Genomic DNA, 25,499 nt, shown 5'->3' with positions numbered 1-25,499 from the left:
GATGGAGAATTATTCAGCCATAAAAAAAATTTTATTATTATCTGTTGACTTTTCCTTATTTGGTTTTTATTTTAAAGTTCTTAATTTTTATTTGTAAATTCTTTTTTTTTTTTAAATTAACCCTTTAATTGGAAACAGCACTACTTAACTACCGGAAGTGTCATTTCAAATATTGTGTTATAAAAATTCATTCCGTAAAACTAATTTTGTATATTAAAAACGACTGCGACCTCGATAAACGAACGTGTTTAATTGGTTGCGTGTTAATGATAAACGTGTAACCAATATAACAGACCTAGAAATAATAATATTGAGAAATGGAATTCAAGTAATAAAACCTAGGTAACAACTATAATATTTAGGTAAAAATTAAACACAAGAAGTAAATTTCTATTTCCATCAATCCTGCAATTTAACGTGGTGTTTTTCCCCCCTGGAAATTATTCTACATTTATTTGATAAAAAAAGGATTATTATAAAATAAGAAGTATTTTTTTACCTCCATTCAAATAAGTTTTGTACGAATCAAAAATCACAGTTTGAAACTGAAGTTTCCATAACTGTTACCCTTTTGCTCGGATCCACTGTTGTAAAGCGGCCAACAATGTTAAAAAAGCTTGAATTAGTTTTTTTTCTACTTACTGTACGAAGTAAAGGAAGTATTGTAATCGTGAAAAATTTAGGTTTACAGATTTCAACGGAAATATCCATTTTGTCCATCCCTGAATCCATTTTCAGACGTCTACGTACGTATATGTATCTCATATAAATCATAAACGATTAGCCGTAAAATGTTGAAATTTTGGTTTTAGGACTGTTGTAACATCTAGTTTTGCACCTCCCCGTTTAACTGCAATCGACGTCACCAAAAAAGCCCAAAATCCAAAACATTAGGATTATGGACTTTTTCTTAACTGCAGTAACAAGTTCTCATTGAGAGCTTTTCAACAATATATCATAAGTGGTACTTATTTTCATCGGTTCCAGAGTTATAGCTAAATAAAATTTTAATTAATGAAAATTTGGATCTTACAAGAGGAAGGCACGTCGGTTCGAATCAGACGTCATCTCCTTTTTTTTATTTAAATGTATTGATTTATTCATAATTATGAAACTCTGATTGTAAAAAAATCATAATTTATTTGTGAAATAAAATTTTATGTACTTTTAAAAATGTGTGTATGTAATTTCATAGGCGTGTAAGGAAGTCATCTGGTGTCCCCATTAGATTTGTTTAAATATCTGATTATTTTTATATTAATTTTAAAATATTGATTTGTTAATAATTGTATCTCTGATTGTAAAAAAAAATTACGATAAATAGTAATTCAATAATAACAATAAAAATAAAATAAAAATATGAAAAAAAGAAGTTATTAGTAAAATAAAGTTTTATGTACTTTTAAAATTGTGTATATGTAATTTAATAGGCATACAAGGAAGTCACGTGGTATCCACATCGGTTTTTTTTTACTTAATCGTTTAATCCTGTGTTAATCTGCATCTATTTTAAAATCGATTGGCTTTAGTGTGTCAATGGTAAGCCATATAATTTTCTTATTTATTTTAAATGAACGAGAAACGTAGAAATTTTCAGCCGGTCTTATGAAATTTCTAACAATAATTTTAAGAAAATCAACAGAACGGAATTATTAAATTACTAGGTCTGTAAATGAAGTAATGAGGCTGGTTCAGAAAAACATTTTATTTACGATCTAAATGTAATTATACATGGACTCAGTTACTTTTGAAGTAGTTCCCTTGGGAATCCACGCAAGCTTCAAACGATTTTCCCACTCTTCGTAGCAGTGTTGGAACTGAGAAACCGGAATATCCTTCAGATGGTCGGTTGTATATATATTTTTTTGTTTTCTAGTGTTCAAAAATTGTGTTTTTTGCGGAGTTGAGAACAGGAAAAAGTCGCAGGGACTCAAGTCAGATGAATAAGTTGGTTGAGGAACTACAGGAATTTTTTTCTTTGCCAAAAACTCATTAATTAAATTGCTTTCTGACAAGGTGCATTGTCATGATGCAGCATTCAGTTGTCTTTGATGGCTGGTCTTACGCGGGCAACTTTTTTCCGCAGTCTTTCTCGGTAAACATATTGATTTACTTACAGTCTGTCCTGTAGACAATAACTCCTTATGGACAATGTCATTACTACTAAATAGTATGAGACAAATAGTAAGAGACAAATAGTATGGTTTTGTTATTTGATTTGCTCATTTTTGCTTTTTTGGGACGCGCTGAGTTTGAAGTGTTCCACTCCTTGCTCTGGCGTTTTGTTTTTGGGTCGTACTCAGATATCCAAGATTCATCACCAGTTATAACATTTTTTATAAAATCAGGATCAGTTTCAATTCGCTGTAGAAGATCGCGGCACACTTCCATCCTGTTCTTTTTGCTGTTCAATGTTGAGGATTCTTGGGACCAATTTTGCACAACCTTTATTCATATCCAATTCGTTTTTAAAAATTTGATTGACTACGGTACGGTTCAAATTCAATGTTCTGCAATCATTCAGACAGTTAACCGCCGGTCGTACCGTATCAAGTCTCTGATTCGCCCAACATTGTCGTCATTTTTTGACGTTAACGGTCATCCAGATCGTGGATCGTCAGCAACTGATTCCCGGCTATCTGAAAATGCTTTAAACCACATAAAAACTGGGGCTCGTGACAGAACGTCATCTCCATACGTCCTTTTCAATTTTGAAAAAGTTTCAGTAGCATTCTCACCGAGATTACCACAAAATTTGCACAGCGTTACTCATAATTAGTATTACTGATTTTTGTAATGCATAACAAAAACTCTTTTCACAAAAAGTTTGTTTACGTCTCACGTGGCAACAGTAGACTAAAAATATTAATATCTAATATAAATCAGCTGTTCATATAACCATACGTTTACTAGTAACTTTACAGTGTTGCCACTTTGGCTGCCAAAAAAAAAAAAACTAGTCTCATTATTTTATTTATAGACATAGTATTTCCCTTCTAAGAATTTCTTTACTCTGAATTTAATTATTAAAAGTCGATGTTTCAGCTTGTAACGCATTTTGAATAATTGATAATGAATTTCCTAAAGACGATTCTTTTTCTAATATTAAAACGTTTCATTGCTATTCTCGGGAAGTGTTTTTAATATGGATTGGAAATAAATAAATTATAATTTTTTTCCGTGTAAATAGATCAAGAAAGACAGCGAAATGACAAAGAGATTTGAATACCTACAAATATCTCCTTTATATCTACGTTTAAATTTAAATAAAATTAAAAGTTTCATTAAAAGAAACTTCTGGTTAATTTGGATAATCATTAGATCCAGGCTGTGTTATTTTAATGATTTAAATATGATAAATGTTATGTGCAAACTTAAGGAAGGCAAAACAAAAAATTAAACATTGGTTATGAAACCTGCAGAAAATGGCCTTGTAAAATAACTCGTATCGATGTAGAATAGAAAAGTTAAAACTCTTTGCATAAATAGTTGTGGAATTATTTTGCGTTGTCATAACAGCCTCCCTAAATCGATTCCTTAAAAAAAACTGTTTTTATTTTTCTATCTTATTAGAAACCTATGAATATGTTGCTTGAATATGTTGTTTTTGTATTCTGTATAATCAATTTTCGACGTATAGTCAAACAACTGTTATTGGCATGTTTGGTGGGAAAATAAAATAGAGTTTAGTGGTATATGGTTGGGTTCATGATGAAAGTAACATGTTACTTTCATGTGGGTTTCATGAATGTTACTTTCATCATGGTAGGGTTTATACGTTTTTATTTTTTTACGTGCTTCTATGTCGTTTGTTCGTTATTAATCAAGATTTTTCCGACTATTTTTGTATGTAGTATAATTATAGACTGCAATAAGGTTAAATGTTCTAATGAGTTAAAAGTTGGGTCCCGTTTTTTTTTTTCTAGTGTTTAGATATCTCCTCTGGCAAAAATGTTAAAACAAAAAGCCAATTCAAATTTTATTTAATATCTCTGGATTTGTTTATATCTATATTCATGAAATTTGCGTTACTTTTATATGACGCATCGATTCTATTAATTTTTTTTTATGAAACTGGAAGAGGACGTGGTGGCTAATATCATTTCTATAATCCTTGGTGGAATAAACATAACTCATAAAGTCTCGTAACCAAATTTTGTAACTTTAATATCCAAATTATATGCTATTCGCTGGGGGCCATTCTCCGGATATTAGCTTTCATCTGTTCCCAAAAATGGAACCACTGAAGACTGTTTTCAAGTAAAAGCCTTTTCAGATTTAAAAAAATGTTCTTCTATTACATTTCGTTGTAATCCACCTCAAGAATGTTAACAAATTAACGTCTAGTGTAGTTTGTTTATAATCTCCTTATATGATTTAAAAAAAAAAGATTGTTTAATATTTTTCCCGTATTTCGCGGACTTTTTTCCTTTAAATCCGTTTTATATCTGTGTATGTAGAATGTCAAAGTATGGGAATCCTTAAATAAATTTTCAAACATTGGAAAATTGAATGTCGTAAATGCTTTTCCTTTTACTTTCAGTGTGAGACCATCCCTAAGCGTGCATTCAGGTAGGGGCAACTCAGAAATTTTAAAGATTAGGATTGTGGTTCATCGCTTTTTTTGGCATTGAAAAACAAAAATTTTAGCTAAGAAAACTTCATGGTGAGACAATCCTAACCAAAATGGCATTGCTTTTCACAAAACTTTCTACATTGCTACTTCGGCTGTTTAAATTGAACATTTCGATTGTCTCAGCCCGGTATTGCTTACTGAAAATATTTGTTTATCAATGCCTTTTAAACTAATATGTAACAATCTTACTCTTTACATTTAAATTTTTTAGTTGCCCTGTGGGTTCTTGCGGTATGGTGTGGTGGTTTCATTTAAAGAGAAAAGATCGTTCGAGGTTGCAGCACTTACTACATTTAATTTTTCTTTATTTAACGGTTGAATAGTTTTTGAATGATTGCCGTACTTTATAAAATATTTTATTTATATGTTCCATAAAAACCGAAAAAAGAGAATGTTATATCAGTATCCTCCCATGAATTTCGACATATACCAAATACATCGCTGAAATATTTGCTTATTCGGATGTTTGCCGGCATTGTCGACAAGCACAGGTGGCGGTCGAAACGGTAACTAGAAATTGAAACAAATAATTCACCCAATACCGATCTCTAAGGTAAATAGATTACCTCGTAAAAAAATGAAGTTTATTAAATTTAGGCCAAACATAATCGTCGTTCGCTTTGCTCGTTCACCTCGTCTAATTAACGTTAAATATACAAATTATATTTAACATTGAAGGCGATTAATCAAATTCACCGCATTCATTTTGCACTGATAGTGAAAGTAAAGGATATTAAAGAAAACAAACCGACGTACGTGGCATTTATAGACTTTAAAAAAGCATTTGATAATGTAGACTGGAATAAAATGTTAAGCATTTTAAAAAATGTAGGGTTCAAGTATAGAGATAGAAGAACAGTCGCTAACGTTTATAGGAATCAAACCGCAATAGTAATAATCGAAGAGCATAAGAAAGAAACAGTAATAAAAAAAGGAGTCGAACAAGGATCTTTTCCTATTCCCGTTACTTTTTAATCTTTACACAGAACTACCAGTTAATGATGTTAAAAAACAGTTCAGATCCGGAATAACTGTGCAAGGTGAAAAGATGAAGATGCTACGATCTGATGATGATATAGTAATTTTAGCTGAGAGTAAAAAAGAATTAGAAGAAATAATAAACGGCACGAATGAAGTTCTACGCAAGAACTACCGCATAAAAATAAAGAACAAAACGAAAGTAATTAAATATAGCATAACTAAAGTAGATGGATCGCTGAGTATAGAAATAAGACGAGAAAAGACTACGGAGGTAGAAGAACCTTCCTTTTATTTGGGAAGTAGAATTACTAAAGATGGACGAAGCAGGAGCGATATAAAACGCCGAGTAGCACAGACGAAACGAGCTTTCAATCAGAAGTATAATTTGCTTACCTAAAAAATTAATGTAAGCGTCAGGAAAACGTTTTTGAAAGTATATATTTGGAGCGTTGCTTTACATGAAAGTGAAACTTGGACGATCGGAGTACCTGAGAAGAAAAGCTTATGAAATGCGGTGTATTGAAGAATGCTAAAAATCAGACGGGTGGATAAAGTGACAAATGAAAAGGTTTTGCGGCAAATCGATGTAGAAAGTAGCATTTGGAAAAATCTAGCTAAAAGAAGACAGATTTATAGGCCACATCTTAAGGTATTCTGGAATAGTCTCTTTGATATTGGAGCGACAGGTATAATGGAAAAATTGTGCAGGCAAGCAACGTTTGGAATGTGTAACAAAAATGTGTAGCAAAATGTGGAATGTAAACAAATTGTTAGGGATGTTGAATGTAGGAGGTATACCAAAATGAAACGACTGACAATTGATAGGGAAGATTGGAGTGCTGTATCAAACCAATAAAGACTGAAGACAAAAAAAAATGTTTTAATATACTAAATAAAATATCGTTGGAAACAAAAGAGTTATAATATGTAGGTAAATTGAAATGTTTGTCCATTATTTTGATTTTATTAAAAACGTTTTTCGAGTATTTGTTTTTTAAAAGTAAAACTATTTCTGAAACATGTAATTATGTTAATCGTTATTGGATTGCACGAAACTTAATCAATTTGTTAATAAACTTAGGTTTTTGTATGTAATCACGTTTAAAAATTTCAGCAGCAAAAATATCTACTGAAATAATGACCTATGCAGTTTAGTTTTCTCGTTATTCGTATAACGTAATTCTCTTTACTTTTATCCTGTAATAATTTCATCTTTATTGCACTTGTTTAATGCAGTTTAAAGCTTAAAAAAATATTTTGGAATTAAAAATAAAGCAGTCGTTTAACATTATTTAATTTGTCGTAAAAAAAATTAAAAGTTGCAAAATTTAAAATAAATATTGCAAAAGTTTTTTTACGCATAATCTCCTAACGTGTTTGCTGAAAATTTACAATCATTTGTTGGTTCTTCGTCTATCCTTGCATTTATTTTTACTATTTTTGTAGGTGAACTTTAGTGGTGAACGTGTGTATTATTGTTTATTACTATTCACCTCCTACTTCTTTTGTCTCGTTTATTTAATTATGTGTATATATATATATCAAAGTAAAGAACTGGAGGTTGGCGGTTTTTTTTTGTTTTGTTTTTTTTTTTTTAATAGTAAGTGGTATGTAAAATTTCATATTTCATAACTTTATTGTTATAAGGTGTGTTTGAATAAATTATATATTCCGGGGATTTAATTCTCCCGATTATGTTAGTGTTTTATTTATAGTCCAATATTAAGGTATTACACTAATAGTAATTTAGTAATGGTGACTTATGATAGCCATTTTAGGTGACATATGATTGTAAAGCATAATGTGACATTAGTTGTTTAAATCTTAATATCAAAAATATATATATATAGTTTTTTTGGCTGTATATATTCTTTAGTAAGTTTTTAAGGAATTTAATACTAATCATGTTTGTTTTTTTTTATATGAAATTTTATTTTTTATCAGTTTTCTGTAGGATCCCAATCAAACTGTTTCATGGGTTTGAGTCTGCATAATAGGCCGGGGTCCGTGGCGCGAGCGATAGCGTCTCAGCCTTTAATTCGGAGGTACCGGGTTCGAATCCGGTCTGGCTTGGCATTTTCACTCGCTACAAAATTATCATTTCATGTCATCCTCTTAAGCAATACCGAACGGTCGTCCCGGAGGCTAATAAAATAGAAAAAGAAGAATTGGCATAATCGAATAAGATCTCACAATCATGAGGATAACGAACTCTACGCAGCTCCTGAACAAACAGGAATGGCGAGTGAAGCGAGCTCTTCGGTCGGCCTCGTGGAGCCGAGAGAACCCCAGGAATCCCGGGGTCAGCCCTGGGTGCCTTTGTGTCGTCCCGGTGCTTGCCTGCGCCGACCTGGCCCACAGTATCCAGGTTGCTTTGCCCCCTTGCTAGACGATCGGGCGACCGAAGTGATCCCTGACCGGCGGCTAGTAATAAATAAAATAAGATCAATCTTCCGATTAAATGTCAATTGATCGCTTAATTGTAATTATTTATAGCGATTTGATTTCTATCTTACTGGTTTAAGTAAGCTCACAGCTTGCATTTTTTAATTAATAGTAAGCTTACATTTTAATTAATTTTTCCGTGTGTATTTTTTTCTTTTTTATAAATATTATTCTATCGTTGGGAGAATGTATATAAAGAAAAGAAACCTTATGGAGAACGTGGTTCCTACATATAATCGACATTTTCATTAATTGGATTTATTTGTCAGCATTACGGGTTATTTTTTTAGTTATCATCAGAGTTGTATACAATGAATATACCAATAATTTTAATTTACTTAAAACAATATAAACAAATAAAAATAGATGATAACGAAAAAGTAAAAACTTAAATTTACTATCTTTATTTTTTTAATTCCCTTCGTTAAAATTTATTCGTTCTATTAACCATCCATTCGTCGTGTTTAATTTAAAATAATCGCTAAATTATACCTTATCGCTGTATTATATCGTTTAAATTTTTACAGATCGAAATTTATATCATATTATTATTTTAAAAGTAAACTTTTTGTTGCACAACAGACTTTTACATCATACTCTTCACGTTACGTTTTCAGAAATGAAGCAAGAGTTTTAAGAAGCGGAATTCCATTATCTGAATTTTTTGGTTACGTATGCTTCACACAAGAACGGTCGAATCGATTTCAACGATAACTTATTTTTTCCTTAATTATATTATTCTCTGTGGCTTAACTTATAATTAATTATTAACCCTGAACTTTGCCTCCATTCTATTGAAAAGTAGGTTCTTTCAACGATTACTTGTGCAGTTGAAGTTTTATAAAAATATTAATTTGATGAAATGTAATCCTATAAAATTTGCAACAGCTTCAGCCGAATATTCATTCTTACCTCTACTGTGGAAAAACCAGTTTTAGGTGATGTATGTTTTCACCATAATTTGGTCATATTGTAAAATAAAATAAAAGATGTGATAGAACGTGTATAATAAACTTTATATCGAAATTTTAATCAAGGGATCCCTTGTATATTCTTTAAATCTGATACAACTCGTAGTCCTGGAGGTATGTCTATCTGATGCCCATTGATAGCTGCGGATTCTTGTTCGTGAATCGATATACCGGATGATTCAAGGATTTCACAACTTGAAAAGCACATAAAAATTTATTTAGATAACTTACACATTCGGTTGAGGTGTTATTTCATAGGAAACACATCAAGTTTTGACACTTAGTTCATTAGTACCGAATTCGGTCACCAGTGTTGTTAAAAATGGGTACGTTTACTGTTGCGAACGTGTTCGCTTTATCCATTCGGAGGTTAAACAAAAAAAAAACGTTCTCGCTTTGTGTTTTGGTTTCACGATTTGCAGTAGAAACCGCAGTTCGACGTAATTTTCGTAGAGTAGGGTAGAGGCTTACTAATAGGCGTACAATTTAATCGACACCAAATCCTCGTTGAAACAGGTTGTTCTATTAAACATATAGAATCACCAGGACCATTTTCTAATTCCTCAAAAAGACGATGATGACCAAGATGGACGCCATTGCTATCAGCTAGATGGAGCACCACCTCACTACCGGACTAGAAGAACGAGATGTTCTTGATACTCGATTCGCAGGTCGGTGGATCAGTCGTAAAGGTCCAATCGCATGACCACCTCGCTCCCCAAAGATGTTTTTTTTTGTCAGGTTTCATTAAAGCTCATGTTTAAGTGAAGTCTATCGCCCGAATTAATCCGGGCCCGATTTTCTGGCTACAGTCTGGAATGAAATCGACTTCAGGTGGGATGTATGTTGTATTACAAAAGAAACCATATCGAATTAAAGTGAATGTTCGGTGACAGCCTTAGTATGTTTTGCTATGAGATGAGACCTCAACCTAATCTGTAAGTTATCCAAATAAATTTTTATATGCTTTTAAAGTTGTGAAATCCTTGAATCATCCGTTATATCGATTCACGAACAAGAATCCGCAGCTATCAATGGGCATCAGATAGACATAAAGTCCTTTTTGAATCATCCGATACAGTGATGGATGGATGGAGATGCTCCTTGTTTTCACAGTAGGTAAACTTAGTTTAGATTTTAACCGACTACAGTAAAAGGAGATAGTTTTCAATTCAACATTTCCTGTACAGGCTTTATTTATTGAAGAAATCCCTCTCTTATAATCCTTCTTGAATGCGTTCATGATAACATCAATGGAAGTTTTAATAAAATTAAAGAAAGTCAATCATATAAATTATTTGAAAATATTTTTTATATCATTACCGCTTGTATTAGAAGGTAAATGATGTATTGGCTGAAACCGTCTTCATATTCAAAGGCAAACCTTCAAGAAAGTTAGCCGATAAAGATAAGGTAAATAAATAACATGTTCTTACTTTTTGTAAATTAAATTCACGCTTGGTAGTTGTCTTTTTAAGTTTCTTGTTTCTTTTCTCTTTTTTTTTTTAAACACTGAAAATAATAACATATCCTTCCATTCAATACAGCCTTAGTTCCTATCGGTATAGTGGTTCTTTTATTTTGTGTTTTTTTCTGCGTTCTATTTTACTACTGCTAGCGTGTTTTTTTTATTTGGATAATTATTAAAAATTTATCCAAATTTTCATAAAATAAAACAGGAAAAACATTTAGGAACTTAAAAAAAAAAATTGATTTTAAAAATACTTTGGTAAAAACAAAATATTTGATGTGCTCTCTTAAAGTGAAAATTATATTACGAGTTGAACAATAATATATATATATTTAATACAGCTTTTCAAAGCTTTTTTTATGTTTCAATTTTTTTTAAAACGAAAAGTAAATAAAATTTTATTTTATTAATAAGTTCTGATATTTTTTAATATATATATTCTTCATTGTTATTATTGAATTATTATTTTCTGTAAAAAAAATTTTATCAGAAGTATATATATATATTTATATAATATATTTAAATTAAAATAAAAGTTAAAAAAAGGAGTTGAAGATTGATTTGAACCGATGTGCCTTCCCCTTGTAGGATCGAAATATTTCATTAATTAAAATTTTATTTGGCTATAACTGTTGACCAATGAAAATAAGTACCACTTATGTTACATCGTTGAAAAGCTCTCAATGAGGGCTTATTACCGCAGTTAAAAGTAAAAAATCCAAATATTTTGGATTTTGAGCTTTTTTTCTCCAGTCGATTGCAATCAAAAGGAGGGAAGGTTTATAACTAGACATTGCAACAGTCCTAAATCCAAAATTTCAACATCCTACGGCTAATAGTTTTTTTTAGTTTTTATTTTTTATTTTTTGAGTTATGCGAGATACAGACGTCACGACGAAACTAGTCAAAATGGATATTTCCGTTGAAATCTGAAAACATAACATTTTTCGCTATCACTATACTTCCTTTACTTCGTATAAGGAAGTAAAAATATATAACTACACAAAGGGTTAGTTGATGTAATACCGTGTGCTTTACGTACAGACTGCGTATTTTTAATGAAAGCTCGTCTTATTGAAATTTTTTACTTCCGATCATCGTGGTAAATGTTTTAGTTTTATTCATGTTTGAACGTAAATAATTTCATAAATATTAAAATTTTAAAGCAGTCGTTCTTACATTACATTTTATGTTATCATAATCAGCCTGAACTATACTTAATTCCAAATTTTAAACTTTGACAATCCAATAACATATCGCTTGTGTAAATCGTATGTTTCTTTTGATTGAACGGTGACCAGTTTAAATTTTACCGTACTTGTAATTTCGTAAAAGTATTGACCGATCGGAGTTTTCAATATCGGTTATATCAGTACCATTATAGTATCAGTTATGTTGTAGTTTTATTTTTAAATGCTCTCTTCAACCCTTTTTAAAAAAAAAAAAAAAAAAACAGTGTCCTTTAAAATTCGAACGATCTTTACCGATTAAATAACAATAATGGTACCTTTACACATTTTGGAGAGAAGAATCTTAAGATTTATTTAATAAAACGACAAAAGATTGTAAAAATTTTTTTCGGTCCCTTTGAATCAAAATACTAAAGATTGGTAATTTTCTAGTTATGATTTAAAAATGTTTTGCTATCTATATAATGAATATAAATCATTCGTAAAATCACATTCTTGTGAGATTGATGACGTGGCTAATTATTATATATGAATGTAATACAAATTTTAAAATTTCATCAAATTAATTATCAGTTACATTGACGTACGATTTAATTATAAATACAAAAAAAAACAAAATAATAGTTTTTAATTTTGAAATGCTGAGTGTTAAAAATAATTATTTTTTTGTTATACGAGTAGGCTTTACGTTCATTTGAATATATCAGCATTTTATGCATTGTTCATAGTGTAATTAAATGTTCTGTATTATAAATTTATTATTTATTTAAAGCAATACGTATCAATTTGAAGTCGTCTAACCTTTAATTATACAGGTTTTAAAAAGTAATCCTTACGGTTTTGGCACGAATTTTATTTTTGTATAATATTAAGGTAATCAGAAAAAATTCTCGAATGTACATACAAAAAAAAAATCTGATATGTCCACTGTTCCTTTGACGAATTCCTTTAACGCCTATTAAATTACATATACACATTCTTTTTAAATGAAAAGTACGTAAAATTTTATTTCATTTATAACTTCCGATATTTTTTTTTATTGAATTATTATTTACTGTCGATATTTACTGTTAATCGATATTAGATGGAAATATTTCATTAATTAAATTTTATTTGGCTATAACTCTGGAACCAATGAAAATAAGTACCACTTATGATAGATATATCGTTGAAAACCTCTCAATGAGGATTTATTAGTGCAGTTAAAAAAAAATTCCAAAATACAAATTTGTTTGGATTTCGGGCTTTTTTTGGACACTTTTGGTACAGTCGATTGCAATCAAAAGGGGATATGCACAACTAGATGTTACAGCAGTCCTAAATCCAAAGTTTCAACATCCTGTTGCTAATCGTTTTTCAGTTATACGAGATACATACGTATAGACGTCTCGTCGAATTAGTCAAAATGGATATTTTCGTTGAGATCTGAAATTTTTCGCGATCACAATACTTCCTTTACTTCGTACAAGGAAGTAAAAATTATAATGAGCCCGATGAATTTGCATCAGTTTAAAATTTCACTATCAAACAATATTTATACTACTAGGAAAATAGTTCACGTTAAGGTTTATAAGGTAATAAAAGGTATATTAAATGAAAAGACCGGTTGGTTTCAGAAAAGTCAAGATAAATAAATAAATACAATACAGAATAATTTTTGGACTCATGCTTAAAAAGAGCCTAAAGAAACACGCATTTTTATAGATAAATAGAAAACATTTAAAAATGTAGAATGAACTAAATATGTTTAAAATTTTAAGATTTGAATTTAAATTACGTGAGGGAGAAGATTTATTTATAATTTTTACTAGAATCGGGTAGTAGAATTATAAGAAAAGAACATCTAGAGAATTTGGGATTCAGAAAGGAGAAAGAGATATATAATTTGTCCCTCTTCTGATTCAAATCTTACTTCGAAGAAGATATATAGGAATTAAAGGAAACATTTGGGAGTGAAATAAACTGTCCGTGGAGAAAAAAATAGTGATTAAAAATTCACGGGTGACATTATTCTTTTGGCAGAAATGAAAGATGTGTTAAAAAAAGTACTGAACCTCACGGATTTACGAGGGACAACCTCGTATTGCCGGGACAGAACGAACCTGAACCTGAAAGTAGATAGAGTAAAACAAATGTAATTAACAGAATGGAAGGTAATGAGAAATTTAATCTTAAGGTAGGGGAACAATATACCAAAATCGTGAGAATTTTGTTATTTAGATAATAAAATTACGAAGAATGGTCAAAGTAACGCCGACGTCAAAAGACGATCGACTCAGTGAAGTACAGTTTTCACATAGTGAAAAAGTCTGCTAGTATCGAAAGTAGATCTAACAATTAAAAACAAAAATCTGTAAAAATATTTGTTGCGTTGTAAACAACGCTTTATGTTAGTGAAACATGGACTGTGTGAAAAACAGTAAACGACTGGAGAAGTTTGAAATGTTATATTACAGAACGATTTGAACGTCGGGTGGATTAATAAAATTAAGTATGAAATATAAATAAAATTAAATATCATTCTGATATGTTAATGTTTTCGAATGAAAATTTGGTTTTTAACGCATTCCGATGAACGTTTTTCCCCCCTCCCATCCTACCTCAGAGCCGGATCCACAACAAAGCAAAGCACAGCTTAGTGGGTTGTCTACTCAAACGGGCCTCTCCGTACGCCGGCCATAAGTCTAGTCCGACAGGTCAGCCCGCCGGTTAGATCTTTTCATTGTCTGTCTCTAACAAGTAGGGCAAGGTATCCAATCCTGATGTCGTTCCTGGACTCCAGCTCAGAAGCCGGGACTCGGTCTTAACGTCTGTGCCTCTATTGAGAGCAAACTGTGCACGGCACTGACACCGAGTCTCTTTCTTTTTCGCGAAGAGATGAGAGAGTCCCAGTGCCTCATCACTGCCGCCCGTCCATGGAAGCACAGACGAACGACAGCTCCGCAGGGGGCTGTCCCTCAATGCCTCGGCATCCATCCTTCCTGGCTTTGTGCTGGAATATCCGTGTCACAAAGTCAGTTACCGCACGAAACCTCTCTGCCTTTGATAACATACAATCTTATGATTGTGTCAACCGTAAGGTAAAACACTGTTACGTTATTTCATTCTAACTAGATCCAGATTTCTCATTTTTCGTTTCTTGCGAACATTTTTTTTTTCTTCGTATGTTAGATGTATTTTTAGTATTGATATTTTAAATAAAAATAAAATTATTAAAAACTAAATAGATAATTTTTTTTTTCTTTTCCATTGTGTTCTTTTTATAATTTTTTTACCGGCTTTTCGAAGAAAAATATGGTTTTACTTTCTGTCGCATCTGGATGTGGGTGGTAAAAATGAATTTTTTATACGGTTTAGGTACGATGAGTACGAAAATTTCATACATTTAAATTGTGATTCTTTATATATATATATATATATATATATATAATCTGATAATTGTGCAAGTGAATTTTTTAGTTTTCAGTTTGATGAATCAACAGATGTACCAGAAACATTTTTCGGTTTTTTATGTTTTGTGAGATGAGTGCGATATGACAGATCAAAAAAAGAAAAGAGAAGTTTTGCAAATCAGTATCTGATCATGTAACAGGGCAATTTTTTTTTATAAACCTATTAAAACTATAACATAGATTTGACAAAATGTATTGCAGAATGTAAGTGACGGTGTAAAAAGTAACGAGAAAGAACATTGGATTCTGAAAAAATTAAAAGTTCGTCTTATACCAAGGGCGGATTGGTCGCACTCTGCTTCCTTCACGAACATGCTCTTGCCAAAAAAAAAAATATATTTCGGAAAATCTCAAAACAGTTTCCTTTTAGAGTTGTAAAATATTTAATTTTATTAAAAGTCGACAGTTACAGTATAGGCTGTTTGCTAAACTATGCGATAAAATGAGCGAAAAGAAGAAATTCCTTTCCGATCGCAGAGGAAAGTGTTAACCCGGTTATTGGAATTGCCAGATGAATTAATATTTATCTTGGATAAACAAACGCTATTATCAATGTTTTTACAGAGTAATGAGTATATGTTCTTGTTGGCTTACTTAGGTAATGAATTTTCGCATTTAAACGACTTGAATGTGAATTTACACGGATGTGATAAAAACATTTTATTATTCAAAGTTCATGCTTTTCTTAAGAAGCTTGATATTTCTATTATTCGCATTCAAAACAAAATTTTTGTTATGTATCCAATCATTTCTGATTATATTGCACTTTTACGACAGTGATAAGTTTGTTGCTGATCATTTACGTGTTGTATCATGTTGGTCGGCGCGACTCGTACGTTAACCCCTTAACTCGTAAACGAAGTCGTATTACTGAATGATCTGCTACTTAATCATTCCGGTAGGCGCTCGGCATAGTATAACTGCCGCAATGAATCTTGAAGCTTGGACTACGACGGCAAGTACAGTGCCTTTTATCCAAAACATTCAGTTTAATTTTTACGCGCTGAAGCAAATTTTTTTCTTGTACATACAACTTATTTTATGTTGCCGGATGGTTTTATGAATTACTTTTAAATATTTTCTAATTCTGTTGCTGTTTATACTTTATAAATCATTAAATATTTTGCAGTAAGAAGAAATGTTTCGGTATATGATTTAAAATGATATAAAATTTTATTCCTATTTTCAACAAGTATAGTTATAAAAAGTATTATAGTTAAGCGGACAAACGCTAAATGATAAATTGACTAACATTGTAATTATCTGATATCCCAACCCCAAAGGGGAAGACCATCCGCCTTGAGACACTTCCGGTCGCCACACCCCTCCCCCCGTTACTATCCCTGATGGGCTTTAATGGGAGTCCTCCCTTTAACTTTTTACATCTCACAGTAATGAGCCAAGCCTTGGGATGCCACCGATGTAAAAGCCTCTGTAGGCATTTACGTCGGTGATTTTCAAACTCAGCTTTTGCCTTCGCCGGAGGCCTCGTCCGGACATCTTGTCCTACATCTTTGCCCTCTGAACTAACTAACTGAGTTCGCAAAAGTACGAACCCCACGCCTAGTGCTACTTTTACTGAGCCAATTTCTTGTAAATGTCTCATAGATTCGAGGCAAATTATAAATCAGCATACCACCAAAAATTTTCGCAACAACGAAAATTTATTCCTGGTTCCCTTAGTGATCTCAACTTCAGTTCATACCCCTGAGTCGGTTAAGTTGCCGACTCTCCGGTCTGGTCTACAAGGGAGAGGCGGACAGACCTCCTTCTCCCACTCAGCTCCATCGCAGAGTCCCGCGAGATATTTACTTCACTTCCTACCATCGTCGATATGCCGCTACACCTTAAGGCTGCATGGGGTTCATGCCCTTGGCAGTGCAGTCGCCATCCCGCCGACAGTGATGCTTGCTCATTCAAAACGGCGCTACACCTCACGGCTGCATAGTAAACCCATACCCTAGGTAGTGCAGTCGCCATTCCTAATTGTCTGATGTATATACACATAGTTTATATATGTCAGATTATTTTGTAGATATTATCTATCGTCATTTTATTTATCGTAAAAATAAACACGGAGAAGCCAAATATTATAACTCAGGAATCAGTCAACTTTCTTAGAATAATATCAAAAAACAGTTTGGCTATATTGTTTCGCTCTGTGCTCATAGCTTTCAAATACAGCCAGGGCGATGTAAAAATAAATAATTACCCATAAGCTTAGGTTATTGAATGCTCCACTACAATCCAGTTAACTAGTTGTCATGTATTTGTGATCTTGTAAGAACATTTGTGTAAATTCTGTTTGTTTTTATTCGAGTTTTTTGAGGCGATTAAAATTTTAAAAAATTGTGTTCTACTATCCAATGCTAACATCGCAATCCATCTTACGAAAACCCATTCGCTCTTAGGTAAAACATCCCAACCCCGTAGGGGAAGACACCCACCTAGTGACGTCCCGGTCGCCACACTTTCTCCCGTTCCTAGCCCTGTTGGGCTTTAACGGAAGTCTTCTATCGCCCTGTGACTTTTATGTCATAGTAATAAGCCTGGCCTCGTTGGGTGGGATGCCTCGGTAGACATTTGCTTCGGTGATATATTAACTCAACTTTTGCCTTCGCTGCAGGCCTCGTCCGGACATCTTGAATGTCCTACATCATATCCCTTTGAACTAGCTAACCGAGTTTGCGGAAGCACGAATCCCGCGCCTAGTTCTACTTATATTGGCCAATTTCGTGAATTTTTCGATTTCGAGGCAAATTTAAACACAACATACCACCAAGAATGTTTATCGCAACAACGAAATTTAGTCCTAATTTCCCTTACTGAACCCAGCTTTAGTTCATACCCCAGACTTCGGTTAAATTATGGACTCCGGTCTGGTCTACAAGGGAGTCTTAGGTAATACAGAAAGTTATGCTAAAAGGATAGTAGAATGATTCAAATCGCGGCTGTCGCTGGCGTCACATCAAGCATCAACATTGTTTGCGCCGCCACCTGTCCACTTGTAATTGTTAAATTTGATTTAGTTAATTTCATTATTTATTAAATCATTCATTTTAATTATTTCAGTTTTATATTTTTTATTAGTAGTGGTGGAGGCGAAATACGATTAAAAATTTTGCCGGTGATATCTTCTGCAATAACTCTGTTGTTTTTAGGTGGAATTTTGGTACTTTTCGTTTTTCCTCCCCAGACATTTCAAGTTTTTCACCTTGAAATGACTCAAAACAGCAGAAAATATTAATATTAACAGTAACCAGATTGGAGAAATCACCCAATATCACGCCAACATGCTATTTTTTTACCGGTCATTTTAAACATTCTCTATATTTACATATTAATAACATAAGCATTATGCTTATAATTATAAATATCATATAATTAAACTTAACTTACGCTCGCTAACCTTGACTAATTAACAGTAATGTTTTGATTATTTAAATAACAAATAATTGCAATAATTATTTAAATAGCCAAAACATTATTGTTAATTAGACAAGATTAGCGAGCGTAGGTTTAATTTGGTTAGATTATATTTATAAAATAAATAAATGTAAATGGTTATATATTTATTTATTGAGTGATTTCTCCAACCTGGTTATTGTTAATGTCAGCTATTTTGAGTTATTTACAGGTGAAAAGCTTGCAAACGTTTGGGGGAAGAGAAACCAAAAAGTACCTAATAAGGTGTCGTTTTGTTTGTCATGAAAAGTTTTAACAAATTAGCGGTTAAAAATTTACGAGTATTTTGATCGACTTAACGATTACCGCATGTTAAAAATAAAAATATTGAACGTAATAGTCATTTTGAAATATATCGGGTCATGTTTATAACGAAAGATTTTTATTTGTTAGAGAAATTTGGTGTAAAGATGTTTACCAAATATTATAAAGTTTTATCAATCAAATTCTGAGATATAAATTTTTGTTTGTGTATGTGTTTTTTTTTTCCGAACAGTATGAAATCGAAGGCGAAATCGCTATTTTTCATAAAATATGTACTCATATGTTTCTTTTTTTAAATTTTGATTCATAAAATCTGAAAAAGTAACAGTTTGGTTCACCATTTTATTACATCCTGTTAATAAAACATATTTTTTTAAATATGTCCAAAAACTGAATAGTAATATATCTTTAGTCGTTAAAATTCCAGTTTTGAAGTCGAAATTAAAAAAAAAGAAATCGGGTGGGGCTGTATCGGAGGCACGGCCGTTAGTTTAACGTGAAACGTTACAGACCTTGGATGAAGTTCTTCCGAGCTACAGACCCACCCAAATTACCTGTGGAGTTAAACGAGACAGCCACCATCTTATTATTTGGACGAACTGAAAGTTTCCGATGGAAAATTTTGGTTCCTTCATTTGGCCAACTACAGATAAATTGGTCGGTCTGAACGTCAGCGAGTCACTTTTAGTGTATCGGATTGAAATAAAAACGAGACATTGACTGCGTACTAAATTTGATTTTAACATAAAACAGACACTAAGTGGTACATGATATTTATTTCGACTAATATTCGACGATAATTTTGTTCAAAATCGGTCTGTGATATGAGAAGTAAGAGACATAAGGCATAATAAGGAAGGATGAAGGTGCTGTCGGCGTCGTTCACTCACCGCGCCGTGCCAGCTTTGCTACGCTCCCGAAACTGTCTCGCTCGCTCGGCATCGGACATCGGGGTACCCGTTCGTGTCCCATAACCTCCCCTTTCCAACGATACGCATAATTTATATTTACGCCTGGTTTTTGCGCGCGCTGAGGCTGGCATATTGAATTTTTATACTTTTTTATACGTTTACTTTATTTTTTACCACATAAATATTGTCTAAAATACACTTAGTATTATTTAAATCGATCTATCTCTACAAACACAAATCGGCGAGCTGACCATGTAAGTTATAAACTGACACCGCATTTACGTCTCTTGAGACTAATATTTAGGGAGTTATTGAGGCAGGAAGAAGTAGTAGATGTTTTCGTTACCCTACAAATTTCTGTATTTCACACACTTATGTTTCGGTGTGACTTTAAAGATTTCACGTTTAACAAAGATTGAAACAGTACTATTGATATTTCTTTTTTCTTTCGTATTTTAGTTTTAGTAAGAATGGACATTAGATTACAGTCTTTCTCGTTATTAAATTCTAAAGCAAATACGACAATGCATCCATCAGCGATTGCTCGATTCGATTTGGTCTGTTGAAAGTTCGAATAGGTTTTATCTTTCTTTTTAAAAGGTCTTATACCGTATTCCTTTTAATTTCTTAGTCACCATTATATGAATAGAATAAGAAGGGCGGAAAGGTTCTTTCAGTACATTGTTGTATTCAGGAGGGATGGAGACTGTTATTTTTCAAGGTTACTAAAACTACTATCTACAAACAGTTTTCAGCCTTATTTCAGTGGTTTCTATTAATTCTGTTTCAAAAATTCTGTTTTGTTATCTGTTGTGTAATATACGGTATGTTTTAATTTATTCAATGTATTATTGGAATTGTTCTATACAGTTTTAACATTTTTTATTTACAATGATTTCTTATTTGTTTTTCGTAAACACAATATTTTTTCAAACATATATGCATTTGCAAACATCGTATAATGTTATAGATATGTAACCTCAGTAGAGAAATTAAAAACAACATAAATTGCCTTCCAGTGAACGAAAATTCTAGCTATCTTGTATCGTTTTCGAGTGACCCTTCATTCAAAGAATTGTTTTCAAGTCTTGCGCTATTCCAAGAGTTTGTGTATTATAAATTATATGCCTTCCAAAATAAATAAAAAATTTACCAAAGAGAGGTATCAATTTTACATTTCCGATGAAATTTAACATTTATATTCTAAGATATGAGTTTCTAATGAACAGTATTTATTAGCATTTAAAATTCAATGGCGTTAATAATAATATCGATATCTGTTTTGACAGAATTTTCGTATTAAAGTTATTTTCATAGTACCTTTTAAAAACTCGTAATATTTTGATTTTCCTGTATCTTTATGGATAAAGTTAGTTCGGTTAATTTCGGATTTAAGTACTTATATGTTTCTCATCTGCTTCTTGATCGTGCAAAAAAAAAAAATGTTGGTTGGATTGCGAAATCCGTCGATGTAAAACCGAAGGCGGTTCATTGTAATGTCATAGTGAGGGAGATATCTACACCTGACGAATAGTAAGTATTGGTGCCTTGTAGCGTGAACATTGATGACGTCATATGCAGCCTAAACTGTCTGAAATAACGTAATTATTATTATTTTGTTGTTTGCTAATGATGATTACTACTAAGGTAAGATGCATTTGTTATTGCATGCAGTTATGTGCACTTTTCTTTACGATTGACTGATAATATAAATTATTATTCGGTTTTTACATTTAGCGTATGGAATTATTTATATGAAAGCGAAATATGAGTTTTCCTTTTGCAATCATTTGTTGTCTCCTACACATAACAATATATAGGCACGCATAAATTTAATAATTCACTGGAAGCAAATTTTTATCAGGGTAATTCAATAATTTATATGATATTATAAAAATAAGTTTTATTACTTTTATCGAGTAATAATATGCATTAAAAAAACTCGTCGGTGCTTTATTTAATACTGTAAGTTGATCTACTTTGTGGTTGATGGGAGGGAATGACATCAGTAATGTTGAAAATTACTTTTCGAACAGGGTAATTTTTTTTGTAGCCTCATACCGAGATTCCTCGCAAATTCAGTGATCGGATTAATGAACGCTCCAGTTTCGCTGTGAACAAGTTTGTTTTCAATTTTTTTTTGAGTCGTGATCGTCATAGCCGCTTCTTTTTTACGATTCGGGGTATGTAAAGAGAGGAACTTTGTTGGAATCTCGTTTAGCAAATTTTAAATTTTTTCATCGACGAACATGAGTGCATATTAAAGCCGTCGCATGATGTTATAAAATTTGTTTAATCCGAATTCAATTTCTATGCCATATTAATAATAAAATAGTACAGCAAATTCATTGGAATAAGTAGAACTTTTTACGAGTTCAAGGCGTACCAGTTTTTTTTGTTGATCATATATTAATCAGTTTAATTATTTTGGATACTAGTAAGTTTTGAACCTGTTCTTATCATATAACAGTTTTTTTATCAGTATCATATATCCCTTTAAGCGTTTTATTGTATACACCCCTTTGATTAGAAGTCAACATGTATTATGAATTATAGAAAAACAGTTCTGTTATTTAGTTTGCTAGTAGTGAATATTGTTATTTTTTAAATAACAAATGATTATTGTTTTTAGCGTAGACGCGCATTCAGATTTATAATACAAGCGAAGTTGAGACGTTTTATTTTAAATGAATTGGTCTACACGATCCATATTTATGTACTTCAAACAACGATCTGATCCCCTATTTTTGTATATTCAAAGCGCTAAACGTTTGTTTCATTACACATTACTTTGTTATATGTTTTTTCCAATTATAACTAAATAACGTTCATGAATTTAACGTACCAACAACAAAAATGTTTACAATGAAAATCTTAAAAATCCTGAACATTTTCAGTTGTTTTTTGAGTTGTGATTTTTTAACACAGCTCTATCCCTCATTTTTCCCCCCTTTTTTACCTCCAAAACACAAATATAATTTTAGATAAATCGTTGGAACTAATGAATCGTTCGTGCGCTGCGCGCAGCTGTCCGGCGCAACTCGTGGTCTGCTCTACGCCAATAGCAGCTAAAATAAAAATGTGAGCACATACATCAAACTAACAAACAAACAAATCCATGCACCATCATTTTTTAGAGGTGATTCCCAGTTGCATATCGAGTATCAGATCTTAGGTGCATTTAATCGATACGAAGTAATTAAGTTAATCGTATCCGTTCAGCATGATTAAAGTTAAATGAAGTATCTACGGAAGAGAATTTCTGTATAGTTCCTTTAAGTCGGCTAAAGGAAATACCGTGTTAACTTCGTTTGCATAAGAATTCTCTCGTTCCACCTTGCATTCCGTAATTTATTTTAGTTAAGCTGTTTAATTAAATAAATCACTTAATATCTTTCGATTATAGAAATTTAAATTCTTTCCCGACTCCTCCGGTTTTAATTTTATGAATGTATTTAATCCATTAAGATCGATATTTCTAATTAGTTTTTTTTTAATTTGATAATAATAATAATAACTGTATTATTTTATGTAATATTTTTTTCTTTTTTTGCAGGTATGTTATCGGCTTAAAGTAGATACTCCTTTTATAACCGTAAGTTACTGTTTTATTATTGCTATTATTTATCTAATATATCTTCTTTTTTAAATATTTAAATATTTTTTCTGTTAAATTATAAAAGAACTGAGGAACCGATATAATAAAGATCGGATGAACTGTTTTAAGAGTGCTTTTATGAGAAATTTACAGATTCTCGTCAAAAACGGAATATTTATATTCGACCACGTGGGCCCATACTTCGTCCTCGATCAGAAGTGCTGCAGGATTTTTTTCTATTATCTTTTCTTGTAATGTAAAAAACTTAGTATAGCGTACAAGAATTAAGACATCATCTCCAGAGCTATACGACCTGAGGAAGCGGAGCTGCAGTTAAAAGAAGGCAGGCTAATATCTGGACCCACCGAGTTGGTATAGTAGTGAACGCGTCTTCCCAAATCAGCTGATTTGGAAGTCGAGAGTTCTAGCGTTCAAGTCATAGTAAAGTCAGTTATTTTTACACGGATTTGAATACTAGATCGTGGATACCTGTGTTCTTTGGTGGTTGGGTTTCAATTAACTACACATCTCAGGAATGTTACAACTCAGAATGTACAAGACTACACTTCATTTACACTCATACATATCATCCTCTGAAGTATTACCTGAACGGTAATTACCGGTGCCTAAACAGGAAAAAGAAAGGCTAACATCTGGGCTCATATCTGATTGCTAGAAAATGGATACCGGTGTTCTTTGGTGGTTGGGTTTTAATTAACCACACATCTCAGGAATTGTCGTCCTGAGACTGTACAAGAGGACACTTCATTTACATTCATGCATAACATCCTCATTCATCATCTGAAGTAATACCTTACGGTGGTTCCGGAGGCTAAACAGGAAAAAGGAGGGTGCATATATATAAGGTATGCACTGTTTAACAAGAACAAAATTGTTCCGCGAGACGCGCAGAACAACTGATAGAGAAAATATTTATAACAAAACGATTCTATGTTAAATTTATTGATGTTCAACAAATAGTGGACACAACTGAGCTTCGGTACGTCTCAATTCTGTCTATCGTTTTTGGTAGTGGGGATGGAATATCATTCGAAATGCAATTTCATTCTAAAATCTGAATGGTAAATCATACGGGAAGTAATCTCGACACTTAGCCTTTACTAATTTATTGTAATGGAACGCTACTCGAATGAAAATCTACTTTTTCCTTGGGGACTGACTGAAACGGTTTATAGTTAATTTATATACTGAATAGGATGAGCAACTTACGAACCGGTACAGACTAAACACAGTTACGATGTGTAAAATTTTATGAATGAAATGAAAACGTAAATTAAATTAAATTAAATTGTGTATTCACATTAGCAAAAGTTTACATGTTTATTTTGTAACAAAATATATTCGAATTGAGCTCCCTTGCACCGATGCAATTTCGTGTTCGATTATTGAAAATCACTTGATGCAAAATTTTAACGCCGGCGATTTCTTGTTGAATGTTTGCTTTCAGTTCATCGATAGTCCGGGGGTTTGATTCGTAAACTATATCCTTCAAATAGCCCCGAAGAAAAAAAATCACAACTAGACAAACCTGGGGAACGCGAAAGACACCACCCTCTGCTGCTGACAGTTGTGTAAAAAGCGCACGAACAACGCGTACTGGTGAATCGTTTGATGTGTAACACGATGTTACGTCTTTACGGGAGAAGCCGTACTCTTTTTCATTACTTGAGCGTAGAATTCTTCGAAAATTGTACGGTACAGCCCGGTCAAAAGATATTGTCCCCGCTATACGAATACCGGAAACAACTCACCGTATATCGATATTCTCATCGTTAACCGAACGCTTAATCATCTAAAGAGGATTTTCATTCGTCCAATACCTATTATCGTGTGAATTAACGAGTCCAGATAAATGAAAGTGTTCCTCGCCTTATGAAATACAGCTATCTGTCCATTGACATTGTTTTCGATGAGTCGGTCTGAATATTCGAGAGATTTCGGGCTCCGTTCTTTTAAGTTGTTACAAGATACGTTTTCAAATTTAAATTTCGAAGAATCTTATCGGATGTGTATTTTTAATTTCGTAACTTACGTATCAGGTTTGTAATAGACGGAAGCATTTTTTTTAACAGGTTTTCTGTAAAGAAGCGATGA

General features: G+C 32.3%; 1 protein-coding gene across 4 annotated transcripts in view; it reads left to right on the top strand.

Moving 5' to 3' along the window:
* The window catches only part of Dp (transcription factor Dp), a 438,878-nt gene that overhangs the window by 287,135 nt on the left and 126,244 nt on the right, over positions 1 to 25,499 (top strand). For 2 of the 4 annotated variants that reach the window (XM_075357897.1, XM_075357899.1), the window contains one exon: positions 23,343 to 23,381. The exons of the other annotated variants lie outside the window; for them this stretch is intronic. In XM_075357897.1, coding sequence (XP_075214012.1) covers positions 23,343 to 23,381 — 39 coding nt within the window. The remainder of the gene's footprint in view (positions 1 to 23,342; positions 23,382 to 25,499) is intronic. 4 annotated transcript variants of the gene reach the window in all.

The sequence above is a fragment of the Lycorma delicatula genome, chromosome 2 (assembly GCF_047948215.1).
Source record: "Lycorma delicatula isolate Av1 chromosome 2, ASM4794821v1, whole genome shotgun sequence".
In the NCBI taxonomy this organism is placed as follows: Eukaryota; Metazoa; Arthropoda; class Insecta; order Hemiptera; family Fulgoridae; genus Lycorma; species Lycorma delicatula.
The sequence above is the reverse complement of the archived record's forward strand: the minus strand, read 5'-3'. Positions and strand labels throughout refer to the sequence as shown.